The 16,463-nt window shown below is 36.4% G+C and overlaps 1 protein-coding gene across 1 annotated transcript in view; it reads left to right on the top strand.

Moving 5' to 3' along the window:
* KNDC1 (kinase non-catalytic C-lobe domain (KIND) containing 1) overlaps window positions 1–12,315 on the top strand; it is a gene marked incomplete at its 5' end in the record, with an annotated part of 18,456 nt that extends 6,141 nt beyond the window's left edge. The window contains 13 exons of the mRNA XM_010194371.1: window positions 1,302–1,392; window positions 1,505–1,602; window positions 1,879–2,090; window positions 3,400–3,513; window positions 3,921–4,068; window positions 4,327–4,506; window positions 8,013–8,228; window positions 8,554–8,636; window positions 9,874–10,024; window positions 10,482–10,604; window positions 10,714–10,773; window positions 11,408–11,565; window positions 11,889–12,315. Of these exons, the coding sequence (XP_010192673.1) occupies window positions 1,302–1,392; window positions 1,505–1,602; window positions 1,879–2,090; window positions 3,400–3,513; window positions 3,921–4,068; window positions 4,327–4,506; window positions 8,013–8,228; window positions 8,554–8,636; window positions 9,874–10,024; window positions 10,482–10,604; window positions 10,714–10,773; window positions 11,408–11,565; window positions 11,889–12,120 (1,866 nt within the window). The remainder of the gene's footprint in view (window positions 1–1,301; window positions 1,393–1,504; window positions 1,603–1,878; window positions 2,091–3,399; window positions 3,514–3,920; window positions 4,069–4,326; window positions 4,507–8,012; window positions 8,229–8,553; window positions 8,637–9,873; window positions 10,025–10,481; window positions 10,605–10,713; window positions 10,774–11,407; window positions 11,566–11,888) is intronic.
* Between the last annotated feature and the right edge of the window lie 4,148 nt (window positions 12,316–16,463).

Genomic DNA, 16,463 nt, shown 5'->3' on the forward strand with positions numbered 1-16,463 from the left:
CCTTTGTGTTCATAGTCTCTTAATCAACTGGCTTTCATTTTAATTGATGAAACAAAACAAAACCTTTCAGTAAAAGAAAGTACTTTTCAATTCAGACTCTGGATAATAGCTTTTCTGTGCTTTCACTGCTTTCTGTGATGCCTATGTAGTGGTAAGTCTTTCAAAAATCCACAGGGCTTTTGTGACTCTTACTGCTAACGAACTATGTTGTTAAACCTTTAGAGCTTTTCTGAAAAAGTGACACATTTTTCTCAAACTCAAATTAATTTCTAGTAAGTCCATCCCATTAAAGCTAACCTATTTACCAATCTGTTGTTTGATATGTTAGCTCTGAGCTATGTGTTTTCTGATCACTTTGCTTGTGGGAGTTCTGTCTGCTGCATTCAGTGAACTTACTCCATTTAAAATGCTGTTTCATGTAACTGGGTCATTGGCAGTTAGCTTAGGACCCAAGTGCAAAAGCTACCACTTTTATAAAACACAACGCATCATGTTTGTTGTTTCATAATAAATCAGAAACTGAACCCAAAGTGGATAGCCCATTTTTCTCATTTGGTAAAATAATGAAATCTTTGATATGTAAACAGATATTAATGTTTACTTTAAATTTGATATTATCATGAGAAGCCTGATATATTTTAATTTCTATCCATTTCTTAAGTAATATAATTCTATAGAAATTTAGGGTTTTTTTCAATTATAAAATGCATAAATGTAAAATATGTAAGCTGAACTTCAAAATTGGTATGTCTTTTATTTACAGAGCAGCTCTCCTATCTGCCTTCTGAGCTGGTTGTGTGATATAATGTAATTTTACTGGTTTGGAAACTATTTATTTCAATCTAACATACAGTTCTTGCTGCAAATACAGGTCAGCTGCTTAACAGCATTTCTGGGCTGCGCACTGATTTCAGAACCCATCACTCTTAATTCTGGGTGATTTTTGAGTGTCACTTTTTAAAATGCTCTTGAAAACAACCAGATAAGTGCAATAATAACTAAAGGTATATTTATATAAACGGATTCAGACAAACTGCAATGCAGTCTCATCATATACAGACCAGCGCCAGTTCTTCACTTGTGGAACTGTGACATAACTAATGCCTCTTTGGGGATGGATGATGCTTCTTGTAACTTGCCTGTAAGTTCAGGTGTTAGAGGTAGTTTTTCCGTGGCTAATATCATATGCTTGTCTGTTTGGATGTTCTTTTTTTCATGCGAAATGAATCTGTTCTCAAACTTCAGTTTTCTAGAACCTTGCATTTGCCATTCTCTTCAGACTACATTTTCTCTTTAAATAGGAACTAGAACAATTGCTAATGATGGAGACCAAAAATTACAGAAAGACCATAAAGTTTTACCAGAAACTATTGCAGAAAGAAAGAACCAAAGGTGAGATTACAGCCACTTGCCACTAATGAAACAGGTGTATAGTACTTTTAAGGATTTTTCCCTGTAAATCAATATCATTGATGTTCTCATACTGTGTGTTTTGAATCTAAAGGTCTTGAAACTAAATCTATGTTGCCCAAATTGAGAGGACAACTACAGGAGATGAAATCAAAAGTGCAGTTTCTTGAACTGGTGAAGAAATATGTGCAGGCAAGTCAGACTTTATTTTGCTTTTGTTTCGTTTGTCATTTCTTTACTGCATCAGTATAGTTGGCTGCTTAAGCCAGTATATGAAATGTAGAATGTTTTGTGTCAAAGTGCCAAATTAAGTAGAATCAAAATGAATTATTAAAATAAAGGTAATTGCTAATAGTATTGTTTAAAATGGAGGGAAGAAAAGCAATTCTATGAAATACAATTTGACTCTGAGATGAGTTGACTGCATTTTCCTGTTTTATTTCTACATGGCTTTGCATCTTTGAGCAGATCATGTATGCAGAGCAGTGGGGTGTGGAATCCTGTATGCTGCCTACAGTCATTCACAACGGGAGAACTGACACCGTGGGTGTGGCACCTACAGAGGAGTCATCATTGCTTCTTTACTATAACACAGAGAAACACCAGTGTAAAAATGAAAATGGAATAAGAATTCTGCAGGCTGGGACACCACTTGGTTTAATGGCTTATTTATATTCTAGGTATAATATATTTTGCACATTCTTAATTGGGAGTGAGTTGAGGCATAGTTGCTAATTCAGGAAAATGTAGTCTCAGTGATAAATTCTAGTTACTCAACTTTGCATAAATTATTCTCTCTTGTATCAAGTTTAATGTTGTTTCTGTGAAAACAGAAATGGGCATGGAAATGGCAGAAGACAGTCTGATAAGAAATAAGCCAAACTGCTAGATTTGGATTTGATTCAAACTCAAAGCATTTGATAATAAATAAAAACCTAATAGTTTAAAACTTTTTTTTCCTTTACTCATTTGAGGTTTTGCTCTGATAGTTGCCATGGAATGGAGGTTTTATGTTGCTGCCAACAGTATAACAATTCTTCAGAAAATATAATTTGACAATTCTTATTTATAGGTCCTGGATGTGAAAACACATAGGTTCTGTTTTGTGGGTTATTGCTCTGGTCCTTTGGACTGATCAAGCTGCAGCCTTATCTCAGGGCTTAAAAGAGGACAAAGATGTCCTTTAACCTTCAACTGGGCTGAGGGCAGTGTTGTTTTAAGATACCTGAGCCATTCTAGTATAAGGATGGAAACTGCCTGAGAGACTCCATCAGACTTGTGCTACTGGAAAGGCAGCAACTTCCTCCCAGCTCACTCTGACTCTGAGACCCAGTTACCTCTTCTCAGTGCTGCTTTCCTAGTGGTTAGTATTTTATACAAAGGGAACAAAATGTTTTGAAATCGGAGCTTCCACATTCATCAAACCCAAATTTTCATTGTTAGCTGTAAGCCATCAGGGAGACATGACAATTAAGCTATGTTAAGACCTTAAGTGTGTGTGTGTATACATAAAAAATAAAATGCGCTGATTTTTAATGTGTATAATAACTATATTCTGTTGTTAAAGCAACTACTGCTCTAATTAGAGCTACAATAAATATTTTCGTGCTTGAAGTATCTACTTTTTTATGCTGTTATAATAAAAATCTTTTAAAACAGCATCAAGTGAGATGACAGAAAAAAGGAAATTAAATCTGTTCTTCCATACTCCTTAGAATGTAACTTTTGATAACCATAGAAATGTCAAAATGACTCTTCACGAAATTGCAAGTAGAGAAACTTTCCTTAAAAACAAATTATTCTTTCAGTGTTGGCAGTCACAATATTTGATTGAATAAAATAAAAAGGAATCAAGGTTTTATGTAGACCTTAAGAATTTTAAATCCCTATTAATTCTTGATATTTTCAGGATTTCTTTTTTGCTGTTGCTTATTCTAATGCAAGGGGAAATTGTTATTTCTTGTCTGAAGTTATTCTTGTGCTTCACAGAAATGCGTTTTTAGAAGGTTATGTACAACAGTTTCTCTACACATTTCGCTATTTCTGCACACAAGAAGAGTTTTTGCAGTTTCTCCTTGAAAGAATCAGCAGCACTTTATCAAGGTAAAGTAATTTCCTGTGAAAAATATTAGCAAAGCATAATTAACTTTTCCCCCAATGGCAAATAGCCGTTTCTGAAAAGAACTACTTAATTAAGTTGAATTTTGATGTTTGTTTTTATAAGACTCTCCTGATAAGTAAGTGAAACTAGAGCAAGTGCTGTATTTGACAATGTGCTTGCTTCTTTTTTCTTCTGAATTCTGAGTCTTACTTTTTCCAGTTGTTCAGTGATGGATTGTAAGTGCAACTACAGCTTTGGTTCCAGAGAGGCATGGATTCTAGAGACATGAAACATAAGAATTTAAGATAAGACTGTCATTGCCAAACAATACTTGTGGGTTTTTCAACTTATTTTTAATGGGAATTGAATATCAATTTTGGTGAAATAAGTGCCTTTTTCTTCTCACCAGTGCAAGCCTGGATCCTTCCACGTCACTTACCAAAATACGTAACCGCAGTTTCTACATCCTGCAGGCTTGGATTGAAGACTGTTACAGTGTAGACTTTGCAACAAATGTTGATCTTTTGTGTATCCTAAAAGAATTTATTTCTTCCAAGGTAAATCAGAATTTCAGTAGAAGCTTTAAGAAAAAAGAAAAATAATCAATTGAAGTCAGTTGTGGTATATGTAAGATTGTTATTACAAAAAGGTATCCCAATTACAATTAAAGTAAAAGAAAGACAACGCTATCTTAGATAGCTCTTTTCAGTATGTCAGACTTTGGACAGACATGAATCTTACAACTATATAGTGCATTGCTTATAATTTATGAGAAATTGATTTCAATATTCTTTTAATCTGTTTTAAATTTACAGGTTGCTCCTTTAAATGGCTATGGTGAGCGCTTGTTGTCATTGCTTGAGGATGCTTCTGCCAGGAAAAGTGGCAATGCTCATCAATGCTCCAACATGGACAGATGTGAAGAGGACGGCGAGGAGGACAGAAAAACATTACATTCTCTATGTAAAAAGCTCTCAGAAGATGTTTCCAGAAAGGCATGTATTTTATTCAGACTGCAGGTTATAGAGCACATTTCCATTTATTATTTTCTGACAAAAACTGGAGTATCCAGCTTAGGGTCTACACCCTGATTTAGTAAATTTTATGTACCTGCATTTTAAACTTTATTTGGAAAGTATCTAAGGCATAAACAGTTCTGTAACTGTGGAAGCCATCTTTAAGCTTTAATTGTACCCTGTCAGCTGTTTCAGTTATAATAGATCAGATCATCAAAATTTTGAGAGGGTTTGAGCTGCTTGATACTAATATGTCACTCATAGTTACTAGGAAACCTTTTTCCCCCTCGTCAGACATTAATACTTATACTTACATATATCTTTGTAATACTATAAATATAGGAAAACAGTGGGGAGTGGGGGGTTTCATGCTACAGTTTCAAAGCTTGTGCAAACCCTTCTCTGAACTACTGTCTGTATTTACTTGTTCATATAGTGTGATAAGGAAAAGTAACCCCAGCAGCTCGATCATACTGTAGGTTTTTCCTCAAAAAACATCTCTCTGCAGAGTGATCAAGATGACATGTGGAAGACATGTGTGTCAATAATGTGCAAGTGAATTTAGGATCAGCCTTCTGATAAAGGTGTAGAATTCCTTGGGGTATACTAGGAATTCTGCCAAAAAAGGGCAAGCAGAGTAGACAAAACATAGACTTCTTTTATTGCCACTGTATCATAATGAAGATGGAAAAAGACAGAAGAATGGAAAAGCAAATATTACTTTGGAAAGGGATAATTTCTTTGATTCTAAGCAAAAAGAGTACAAGAAATAGTAAGAGATAGTAAGAAGTAAAACATAAAATATAAAACTTAAGAATACAAACTGTTTCACAGAGTCACAGAATGATAGGGGTTGGAAGAGACCTCTGAAGATCATCTAATCCAACTCCCCTGCTAGAGCAGGATCACCTAGAGAAGATCACATAGGAACACATCCAGGTGGGTTTTGAATGTCTCCAGGGAAGAAGACCCCACAAACTCTCTGGGCAGCCTTTTCAGTGCTCTGTGACCCTCACAGTAAAGAAGTTTTTCCTCATGTTTAAGTTGAACTTCCTGTGTTCCAGTGTGTGACCATTGCCCCTTGTCCTGTCACTCGGCACAACCAAGAAGAATATGGTCCCGTCCTCCTGACACCTGCCCTTTACATATTTATAAGCATTAATGAGTTCCCACCTCAATCTTCTCCAGGCTAAACAGACTCAGCTTTCTCAACCTTTCCTCATATGGGAGATGCTTCAGTCCCCTCATCATCTGTCCCAGCTCTGTGCTGGACTCTCTCCAGTAATTCCTCACCCTTCTTGAACTGAGGAGCCCAAAATTGGACACATTATTCCAGATGTGGCCTTACCATGACAGAGTAGAATGGGAGGACAACCTCCCTTGACCTACTGGCCACACTCTTCTTAATGCACCTCAGGATGCTATTGGCCACAGTCAGTCAACCAAGCCAAGCAGGTCAGCCCCCATCCTGTACTGATACATGGGGTTGTTCTTCCCCAGATGCAGTACCCTACACCTGCTCTTGTTGAATTTCATTACATTTCTCCCCATCCAACCTTCCAGCCTGTCCAGGTCACTCTGAATGGCAGCACAACCTTCTGGTGTGTCAGCCACTCCTCCCTGCTTTGTGTTGTCAGCAGTTTTGCTGAGGGTACACTCTGTCCCTTTATCGAGGTCATTGATGAATACATTGAACAAGGCTGGACCAAGTAGCAACCCCTGACGCACAGGCTTGCAACTGGACTCTGCCCCACTGATCACAACCCTGAATTCTGCCTTTTGGCCAGTTCTCAATCCACCTCACTACCCAGTTGTCCAATCCACACCTCTTAAGTTTTACTGTGAGGATGCCATGGGTGACAGTGTTGAAAGCCTTGCTGAAATCAAGGTAGATCCCATTCATTGCTTTCACCTGATCCATCCATCTAGTTATGCCATTATAAAAGGCTATCAGATTGGTCACTCATGACTTCCCCTTGGTGAATCCATGCTGAATACTCCTGATAACCCTCATTTCCTTGACATCCTTTGAGATACCACCAAGAACAAGCTGTTCCATTACCTTTACAAGGATGGAGGTGACACTGACTGGTCTGTAGTTACCTGGGTCCTCCTTCTTACCCTTTTTGAAGACTGGAGTGACATTGGCTTTTTTCCAGTCCTCAGGCACCTCTCCTGTTCTCCAGGACTTTTCAAAGATGATGGAGAGTGGCCTAGCAATGACCTCCGCCAGTTCCCTCAGTACTCCTGGGTGCATTCCATCAAAGCCCATGGATTTGTAGATGCCCAGTTTATTTAATTGTTCTCTAACCCAATCCTCTTCAACCGAGGCAAAGTCTTCCTTTTTCCTGACTTCCTCTGTGGTCTCAAGAGTCTGGGACTCCTGAGGGCTGGCCTTAGCAGTGAAGATGGAGACAAAGGAGGCATTTAGTAACTCTACCTTCTCCGTATCGTCCATCATCAGGGCACGTGCTTCATTCAGTAATGGGCCCACATTTCTCTCTAGCTTTCCTTTTGTCTCCAATGTACTTAAAGAAGCCTTTATTTTTTTCCTTGACCAGCCTTGCCAAGTTTAATTCTAAGGAGGCCTTAGCTTTCCTTCTTGCCTCCCTACATCGTCTGACAACATTCTTGTATTTCTTTCAGGTGGTCAGCCGCTTCTTCCATGCTCTATAAACTTCTTTCTTCCACTTGAGTTTATTCAGTAGCAACCTGCTCAGCCATGTAGGTCTTCTGGCTCCCTTACTTGATTTCCTACTCATAGGGATGCTCCAATCTTGAGCTTGGAGGAAATGGCACTTGAATATTAACCAAGTCTCTTGAGCCTCCTCTGCCTTCTAGTACCCTGTCTCATGGGGTTTCTCCAACCATTTCCTTGAAGAGGCCAAAGTTAGCCCTTCTGAAGTCCAGGGCTGTGATCCTGCTTGTTGCTCTGTGACTACTGCACATGATCCTGAACTCCACCATCTCATGGTCACTACAGCCAAGGTTGCCCCCAGCCATCACACCCTCAACCGGTCCTTCCTTGTTTGTCAGTTTGTCAGTACAAGGTCCAACAGCACTCCTCTCTTTGTTGGCCCCTCCGCCACCTGTGTCAAGAAGTTATCATCTTGGACTGTGTGTGCCTGGCTGTATAGCCTTCCCAGCAAATGTCAGGGTATTGAAGTCCTCCATGAGAAGTAGGGCCTGTGATTGTTCATGGCAGCAAGCTTCAGTACGCAGAACTTTGTTTTACATACTGATTGTTGATTGAGATCTGGTATCGTCCTGCTCAAACTCATCAACTGTGCATATTATATTAGCTTAAAATAGCAATGTTGAAAACCAATTAGTGCCTGGGCTAACCTTGAAGATTAAGTGAAGAGTTTTACATCCACAAAGGTGTTTCTCTAACAAAACGTTCCAGAAAGTTAAATCAAGGGAAGGCATAAAGTTTGCTTTAGAGAAGTTGCTGTTTTACTTTTTTCTTTTTTTTTTTTCTGCAGAACTTTAACTGGAAACTTTCTAAAGGTATGGGACCAATTGCACAACATCAGAGAGAACGACTGCACACTATTTCATCAGTTTTGCCAAAGCCATGCTATAACAGTTTTACAGAAGAATTACCAGTCTCCTTTGCTAAAGCAGATGAAGTAGGACCGTATCTCTTGATAGAATACAGTGTGCAACAGCTTTTTTGTCAGCTGACATTACTGCAACAGGTACAAAGATCTATGTTTACTTGGAAGTACAAATAATATCTATCTTCTTATTTTATGCTCAGCCTCTTTTTTCTACTGTTTCCCAACCCTATTTCAAGCTCATTTCATACTATTTCATAAGACTTTGAATTAAAATAATCCTTTTCTGTCTTGAAATCTCTACAGTAAAATTTAGAATGGCTAATTCTATTCTTAGGCTGTGAGCCCTCTGCTAAATTTGCTAAAGAGAAGGGGAGTGGGGGAAACCCTCTGTCATTTTTACTCTGAGCATTTTAAAAGAACTGATAGATCTAACAGCAGATATATCTTCCTCTTTTTTGTTTAGGAAGTATTTCATAAATGTCATCCAGTACACTTTCTAAATTCAAGAGCACTTGGTGTTACAGACAAGTGTGTTGCTGTCCAAAAGTAAGTTTCTTGTCCTTCTATTCTGCTGATGCACAATAACTTACTGTGTCATGCCTTTAATACATCCAGGAAGAGGAAACATTTTAAATACTTAATATCTTTTCAACAGACTAGATAGTCTATTTTACATATTTTTTTAATTTCAGGAGATTTTATACATATGTATGTATATGTGGTAGGTCACAGTTGCAAGGTGATTTCTTTGAAATCTAAAGTTCATCAGGCCAAAATATTTCTGAAGACTTGTGTTAGGAGGTATTACTTTAGAGGTTTTATTTTTGGTGGAAAAAATTAGTAATGGTTTCTGAACCAGCATACCTGATAATGCCTGCGTGTACATATGTAGAATGTCAGTGACCATTACAGAATCACAGAATAGCTAAGTTTGAAGAGACCTCTCAAGATCCTGTAGTCCAGCCCCCTACCTTAGGCAAGGTCAGCTAGAGCAGGTTGTTGGGATCATGTGCAGTGGAGTTCTCAGTGAGGATGGAGAACCACAACCTCTCTGTGCAATGTTCATTTCTTACTGTTAGGTAGATGAAGTATTCACAAATATGTAAGAATTTTTCTGTAGTTATTAGAGTGGCTACCAACCTATTTAAATTACTTGCTTAACAGTAATTAATGTTTTTCATCCAGCCACATGGACCTAATTGTCTTTTCTTATGGTCGAGTTCCTACATACTCAGTGGATTCAGCTAACTTCTAATTTGTACTTGTTAATTACACTACCTGTAGCAGACTTTTCCATATAAGAACTGTGAATGAACATCTAAAGCAGCTCATCTTTTACAGACTGTCGAATAGCAGAGGCTAAATCAGCTGGTTTATACTGACTTGGGGTTCAAGCATGGGAAACAAACTGTGTGGTGCCACTAGGTGTCAGGCTCCACTTCTTAATGTGACTAAAGTTTTTTATGAGTTTGAATTTCTGGCTGTTATTTTGTGTCAGATTGGATGCTTTGTTTTATTCAATAGCAAGTAGTGAAGGTGCCTTTGTGTACAGATACATATATTGCATATGCTTGTCTTCTAATCACATAATTTTCTTGTAATTATAAGGAAGAAAAAGTAACACTATGTACTTAGTGGAAGATAATAAAAGCAAGACCTCAAGTTCTGCAAAATTATCTTAAATTGTTAAAGTTGGCATCTTCACAATCAAGATTTGCTTTGAAAATCCAAATTCAGCATTAATTATTTTTGTGGTTTTTTTTTTTCCCAATTCTCTCCATAGAGCTGTTTCTACTGAGACAGTTTCACTTAATGTCTGTAATCTGTTTATGTCGAAGTGCATACAAGACCAGTACCTTCTACAGTTACTGAGAAATGCAGACAGTATCAGCAGCTGGGTTACTGCTGAAATTGTAATGTGTCACACATCTAAGGTTTGTAATTTTATTGTATTATTAATTATGAAATTATTCTTTGTTATTGTGTATGAGTATATGCTATGTGTATATGCTATGTGGCAAAGCTGCAAGAAATATTCTGAAATATACCTATAAATGAGCAGTTAACAATTTAGTTTGTTGTCACAACGAGCATGTTAGATGTCTTGGATGTTTTACAGTAGCAAGTGACAAAGCCTAATATAACATAAGAAATGGGTTGCCTGAGAAGAATAGATGTCAGACTAACAAGGACTCCTCAGTGACAGAAAACAGAAAACTTAGTGTTGGAAGAAAATGTTACCACAGTCAAGAATTTTGATAAATTCAAAAAGAAAATGCATCTCTTTTTCTTCCTTCTCATTTAATTTTATTATGTAGGTTTACTATATATGTTTAGTGTATTTTAATATTTTTAATATTGAATATGTGGTATATCATAATTTTTTTTCAGCTGCAGGTGAGCTTGTTGTCAAAATTTCTTCTTATAGCAAAATGCTGCTATGAACAAAGAAATTTTGCTACTGCAATGCAAATCCTAGCAGGCTTGGAAAATCTTATTGTACGGCAGTTACCAGTAAGTCTGGGACTTCGTTCTTTTTTTTTTTTTTTGCTTAAAATAATCATGTTCCAATATGGACGTTAATTTGAAAAAAAAACAAAAATTTATTTTGTTTTCTTGTAAGGCCTGGAAAATTTTACCTGCAAAAGTAGCTGAAATTATGGAGGAACTCAAGGCTGTTGAGGTATAGTATAAAGTCTTTAATGTAAAAATAATTCTTTAGGGTTGGATGAGATGCAAGATCTGCTTAAATGGGTGCCTCTACAGGATGAAAGCTGAATTTATTGCTCTGTATTATGAAGGAGATTTTAATTTTATTTAAGAGTGTTGACTCTTAATCCAAGAGTTTACATTAATTTTCATCTCAGTGTTTCTCAAAAATGTATCCTCTGTAAGTGAAAATCAAGGAAGACATTTCAAAGCAAGCTAGAACATTAGATACACCTTTTCTGATTATTTCTGCTGGAGCTTCGTGGCTGTAATATGTTTTGAAAAATCTTAAATGTTTATTTTATCAGAGGCATTCTCTTATTTGTCTATCCCATTTTGAATTGTAAAGTTCTAAAATGTAGGTTTGGCTGTCATTTAGAACAATTAAAAATTATGTATGAAGAATCTTTTGACTAAAGTTACTTTTTTTATTTCTCTACTTTAAAATATTGGCCACCAGGTAAATTCCTAGTGTTGTCTTTTAAATGCCAAAAGTTAAAATTTATGACAAATAAATAGGTAGTGTTAAACACATGAAGTGGAGAACTTCTTGTAAAACTCACCCCAATACTTAACATGAGATTTAGCTGTGTGTGTTTTTAAACTAGGTTTTTTTAAAAAGTGATAGCTTGTGCTTGACGGAAGGAGAAAGATTCAAAACACTTCCAACAATTCCATCGGCCCATGTTTTGGCTATGCATGTCCAGCAACTTGAAACTGGAGGATTCACAATGACAAATGGAGCTCACAAGTGGACTAAACTTAGGTAATTATTTTAATTATGCATCTATGTCACCTAACTTTTTAAAATAGAATACTGTCCAATGAGGTAATGAGAGCTAATGCAACATCTCACAGTCAGCAGTTTAAATAGTTTCAGTCATTTTGACATGTAACTAAAGGGACACATAGTATTGAAGAAAGTACCTGATGCCTTTGAATTTCCTTTAAAGTTTGTTTTGGGGGATTAGTTTTTGGTTTGGGGGGAGGGGGGGAAGAAGGAGTGGCGGGGGGCTTTGTTTGTTGGTTCATTGTTTTTTTTACCAGCAGCAAAGCAAACTAATCTTTTTTACCATGTTCTCTTTCAAGAAATATTGCAAAAGTTGTGAGCCAAGTTCATGCATTTCAAGAGAATCCTTATACGTACACACCAGATTTCAAGCTGCAGTCTTACCTCAGACAAAGAATAACTCATTTTAAAGATGCAGACATTTCTGCCTTGGCAGCTGACAACTGTGCCAACTTCCATCAAATACCAGCAGAAAAACATTCTCGAAAAATTCAGGACACACTGCGCAGAATGAAGGCATCATTTCAGTAATTACTTACATTTCATCTGTTCTATTCCAAGTGTAGACTGTAAAACTGGATTAAGTTGACTTCATCTCCTGGACAATTTCCAAGCAAATACTTAAGTGAAGTGACTTAAAATGTGATCTCAAGTTGAAATTATTGTATTTCTTAACATGGAATTATAAAATGCTGACTAATGAGATTTGAATCCTTGGCAACTGGATGACAGATCAAAAGAATAAAAATAAAGATAAAAGTAAAGAAAGAGTATAGATGAAAAGGATGATTAATTTTGTCACTGTTCTTTAGCATAAAAAATAATTATCCCACAAACAAATATATAAATATAGTGTGGAAATAAGTTAAAATTACAGCTTGTGTTGCAAAGTTGACCTAGGAGAATTCAGAGTATAGTTTATTAAATGTTGAATATATTTTTATATAAACATAGTACATGTGTATCCTGTCACAATGTGCATATAATTCAGGGACACACATCCTCTGCTATTCTTTGACTGTTGGTGTGTCTTGTTTTTATATAGTGTATTATGAAAACTATAATTGACTTTAAAAAACGGCAATCTTTTTCTTCAAGCATATTAAGGAAGGAGAGGAATGCCATGCTGCAAGTCTTTTTTGTTTTGGTTTTAATGCCATTGAACTAACCTGTTTCCAAATGGAAGTATGATCTGAATCTAAATATTACCAATTTGTTGTTCTGCTTCTCTCCTCATGGCCTTGTGAAATCAGTAAACCTGAAATTGCTTTTTTTTTTCTGTATTTGGCATAATAATCACTTTGCCAAATTGTGTATGTGTGCACATTTAATTATGGCTGTTACTTCTGAGGTTGCTTCTGTAGATTGCAGTGCTCCAGCAGCATTAATTAGAAGATAACTGTGAAATTTGGATCTGCATCTCGTAAAATATTGGTGCTAACTTATTTATAGAACTTTTACTTACAAGACCTTCTAAATGGCAATTAAATGTGATGCTATTGCTAAAAAGTTTGTTGAGCTAAGTTTATGGAAGGCCAAAATGTTCAGGCTACAAATTGGTTACAAATGCTAGTATTTCTACCAGAGGAAACAATGGTAGTATTGCAAGAGAAGTGGAGAAGGGCAAGAAACAGCTAAAATGAGCTCTGTCCTGAAAGTTATTTGCTAGAACTGTGCTTAAAAGTGGGGGAGGGGAAGGGGAATGTTTTGAGAGGTGTGAAGAACTGATGTGAACTAACTATCTTGGCATGTTTTACTGACAGGGAAGGACAATGTAAGAAATGGGAATGTGCACATCTCTAGTATGTTGCAAATTGTACTATTGTATTTGACAGAAATGCATGTGCACGTGTTAAATTGTAGTTTTTGCATTGTTTAAGAGGAAAGCTTCTCCTTTTCTCTTGTCAGTAATGGCGATATGTACATCATAGGCCACCTGCTTCTCATCTTTCTTAATCAAACACAAGATATGTCTGTACTTTCCATTAAATACCTCAGGTTTTTTTTCATACAAATATGTAAATACCAGACTAACTTTTATGCTCTTTTCTTTATTTTAAACACTGGAGAACTCAGTCCTCAAAAGGTTTTTCCTGCGTTTGTTCAACTTTTAGGATGATTTTTTTGATATTTATCATATATTTGTTTAGCAAGTCATTAGTTGTAGTAATCTGACTTACCCTTGAGGAAATAAAATGTGTTACTATTTCTCTAAAAATTGGCAAATTCGAAAACATTTAATCTTTACCTCATATCGTTATGTAATAGAGTTATTTAAGAATGTTATTGATAACCTTATCTTCGGACATACATTCCACATATTTGATCTATATGCATTTATTTTAATTAGTAGTTTTTATTAGTAGTTATTTTTTTTTGTCAAAAATTACCATTCACTTAAAGCCACACCTTGCCTTTGAAAGACAGTAAAATTTAAAGTCGCATAAGCTTTGCTAATGTAAAGAATTACACAAAACTTGCTAATTATATGATCTTAATAAATTCATTTTGTATAGTTGCCAGTTAGACTGTTGAAATTACTTTTGTGGATTTACTTATCATTTATATTTTGCACTCATGATAATTAGCTCACCTATTTCTTACTTTTGTCACGATTTAAAACAATTACCACATCTAGAAAATATTATGCTTATTCTATGATAATTACTATGGTTATGGTGCTATACAAGAATCTAAAAGTCATCTTATGTCTTCTGTATAATGCTTCAGTGTATCAGACTTTATATTGCTATAAATGCATAGTATTGAGTTATGGTAATACTTTGGGGTGTTTTAATCAATCAGGTATTTCAAGTTTTGTATTTAAACACAAACCCACAGCAACAACAAACAACAAAACTTGAATAGCTATATTGAGAAAAGAAAAAAAATACTCTTTTACAAGGAAAGTTATTTGCTTTTGTTCATGAACATTTCTGTATGTACATCTTGTGACATGGATTTCAGAATAAAGTTTTGTCTAGCATGGAACCGTACTGCTTATTTATGGCTAACCAGCAGGAAGGGTTGGGTTAAAGTTTTCTCTCTTTGTGAGGAACATCTTTTTAAAAGAAAACACAAGGCAAAACATGTCAAAGCAGCAAGTTGTGTTGTATCTAGTTGGCAAAAAATATCGGCATCAGTAATTGAATTGTATAAATGAGGGACTATGCAGTCTGGTCCCATGTTTCCATTCCAATACCAAATTAGAATGTTTGGGGAAAAAAATGAAGTTTATCCTTTAAGACAGAATTGGCACCAGCTGTCCTAGTTCTTCATTTTTTTCACACTTTCCTCATCTTGTTTTTATATATATTTTTCAAACAGTGACCCATGGAGTTTCTGAAATGAATTCTGCTCCTTAGGAGCCTTTCTGGTTGTTTTGTTCATTGGTGCTCTTTCTGTGTCCCTTTGCAGATGTCTGTCCCCAGGATCCCTGAGGTTTTCAGACCTCCTGTAGAGAGCTGGGAGCTGCGTCCTAGTTGCATTAGCTGCATTTGAAGGCAGGTTTCCAGCTCTGACACCTCCAGAAGCTTGCCAGGGAACAGGGATGAATTCAGCTGAATCCTATGAACTGCACCGTAGAAGCCCAAACCAAGAAGCTGGAAAATATTCAGCTGAATCAGCACTGATTCATGATTCTGACAAACTTATTTCCGTGGAAAATTTTCAGCCACTTCTAAACTGTGCTTTTATGTTTTTCTACATTCATCCTTTATGTATTAGATTGGTTTCATAAGCAGTGCTGAGACTCTTCTGTGAGTACTGCATGTGATCTGCAAAGGATTAAAATTTTAGTAAATCTGTTTCTAAATAGCCAAAAAAAACCTGCTAAATGACAGATCCACCTTTGTTTGGGTAACCACAAAGTGCCTGACTGTGTCTTGTTATAAAAATGCAAGGTTGCGTCCAGTAAGGCTCTGAAGAGGTCTGCCTGCACTGAGTATTACTTCATGCCTTCATTAACATGCTCTGGTTTTTGAAGATGACATAAATCTGTGGGGGCCTGCAGGAATGCTGACAAAGAAGATTAAAATTATCTTGACACCTTGGAAAAATGACACACAATAAAATAAGGTATGTTACACAGAGACATATGTGGAGTTCCGAGATAATCAGCTCCACAAACATAGACTAAGTTTACTGGGGTTTTGTGGAAAAGAAAAGATAAAGAATAAATTCATTTACGCTATGTAAAAAGCAGTGTCTTGATATCTCCTCAAGGTATCTCCTAATTCTCTGTTTCTTGATGCAGGGAACTGAATGGACAGAAGGCTTGACACTAGAAGACAAAAAAAAAAAAGAACAGATTACTCCTGAGATTGGTGTATAGATCCACAGACATCAGCAAAGTAACTTTTCTCCATGAGGGTAAACTGCAGAACAAAGATAGGGTACCTCTGTTAAAAATAATTGTTGGGAATACAAAATCCCCCAAATTAATTTTATTTAAATTATGAATAGTATGACCTAAAGACTGAGAGGTGCAGGGAACAGCAATATGTCACCCAACACATAAGGTGAGATAGCTGGTGAATTACTGAATAGGCATCTAAATATCACCAATAGTCCCTCATTTTTCTGTTTGTCCAGACCATGGGACATATTGCAGTATGCTATACTTCACATCCCTGTCCATACCACCTGCTTGTCCCTCTGATGATAACCATGATGTGCTTTGAGGCTGTCATGGGGACGGTTTGGATGTAGCATCAGGTGCCTGAGCTGGTGCTGGGTGCATGGGGAATAATGGGGAAAAGCTAGACCTGTAACATACAAAATGTTGCAAAGTATTGGAAGGAAGGAAGGAAGGAAGGAAGGAAGGAGAGAGAAGAGAAAAGAATACACAGTCTCCCACGGCATCCTCACAGCTA

This window comes from Mesitornis unicolor, unplaced genomic scaffold, assembly GCF_000695765.1.
Source record: "Mesitornis unicolor isolate BGI_N332 unplaced genomic scaffold, ASM69576v1 scaffold15731, whole genome shotgun sequence".
Classification (NCBI taxonomy): domain Eukaryota; kingdom Metazoa; phylum Chordata; class Aves; order Mesitornithiformes; family Mesitornithidae; genus Mesitornis; species Mesitornis unicolor.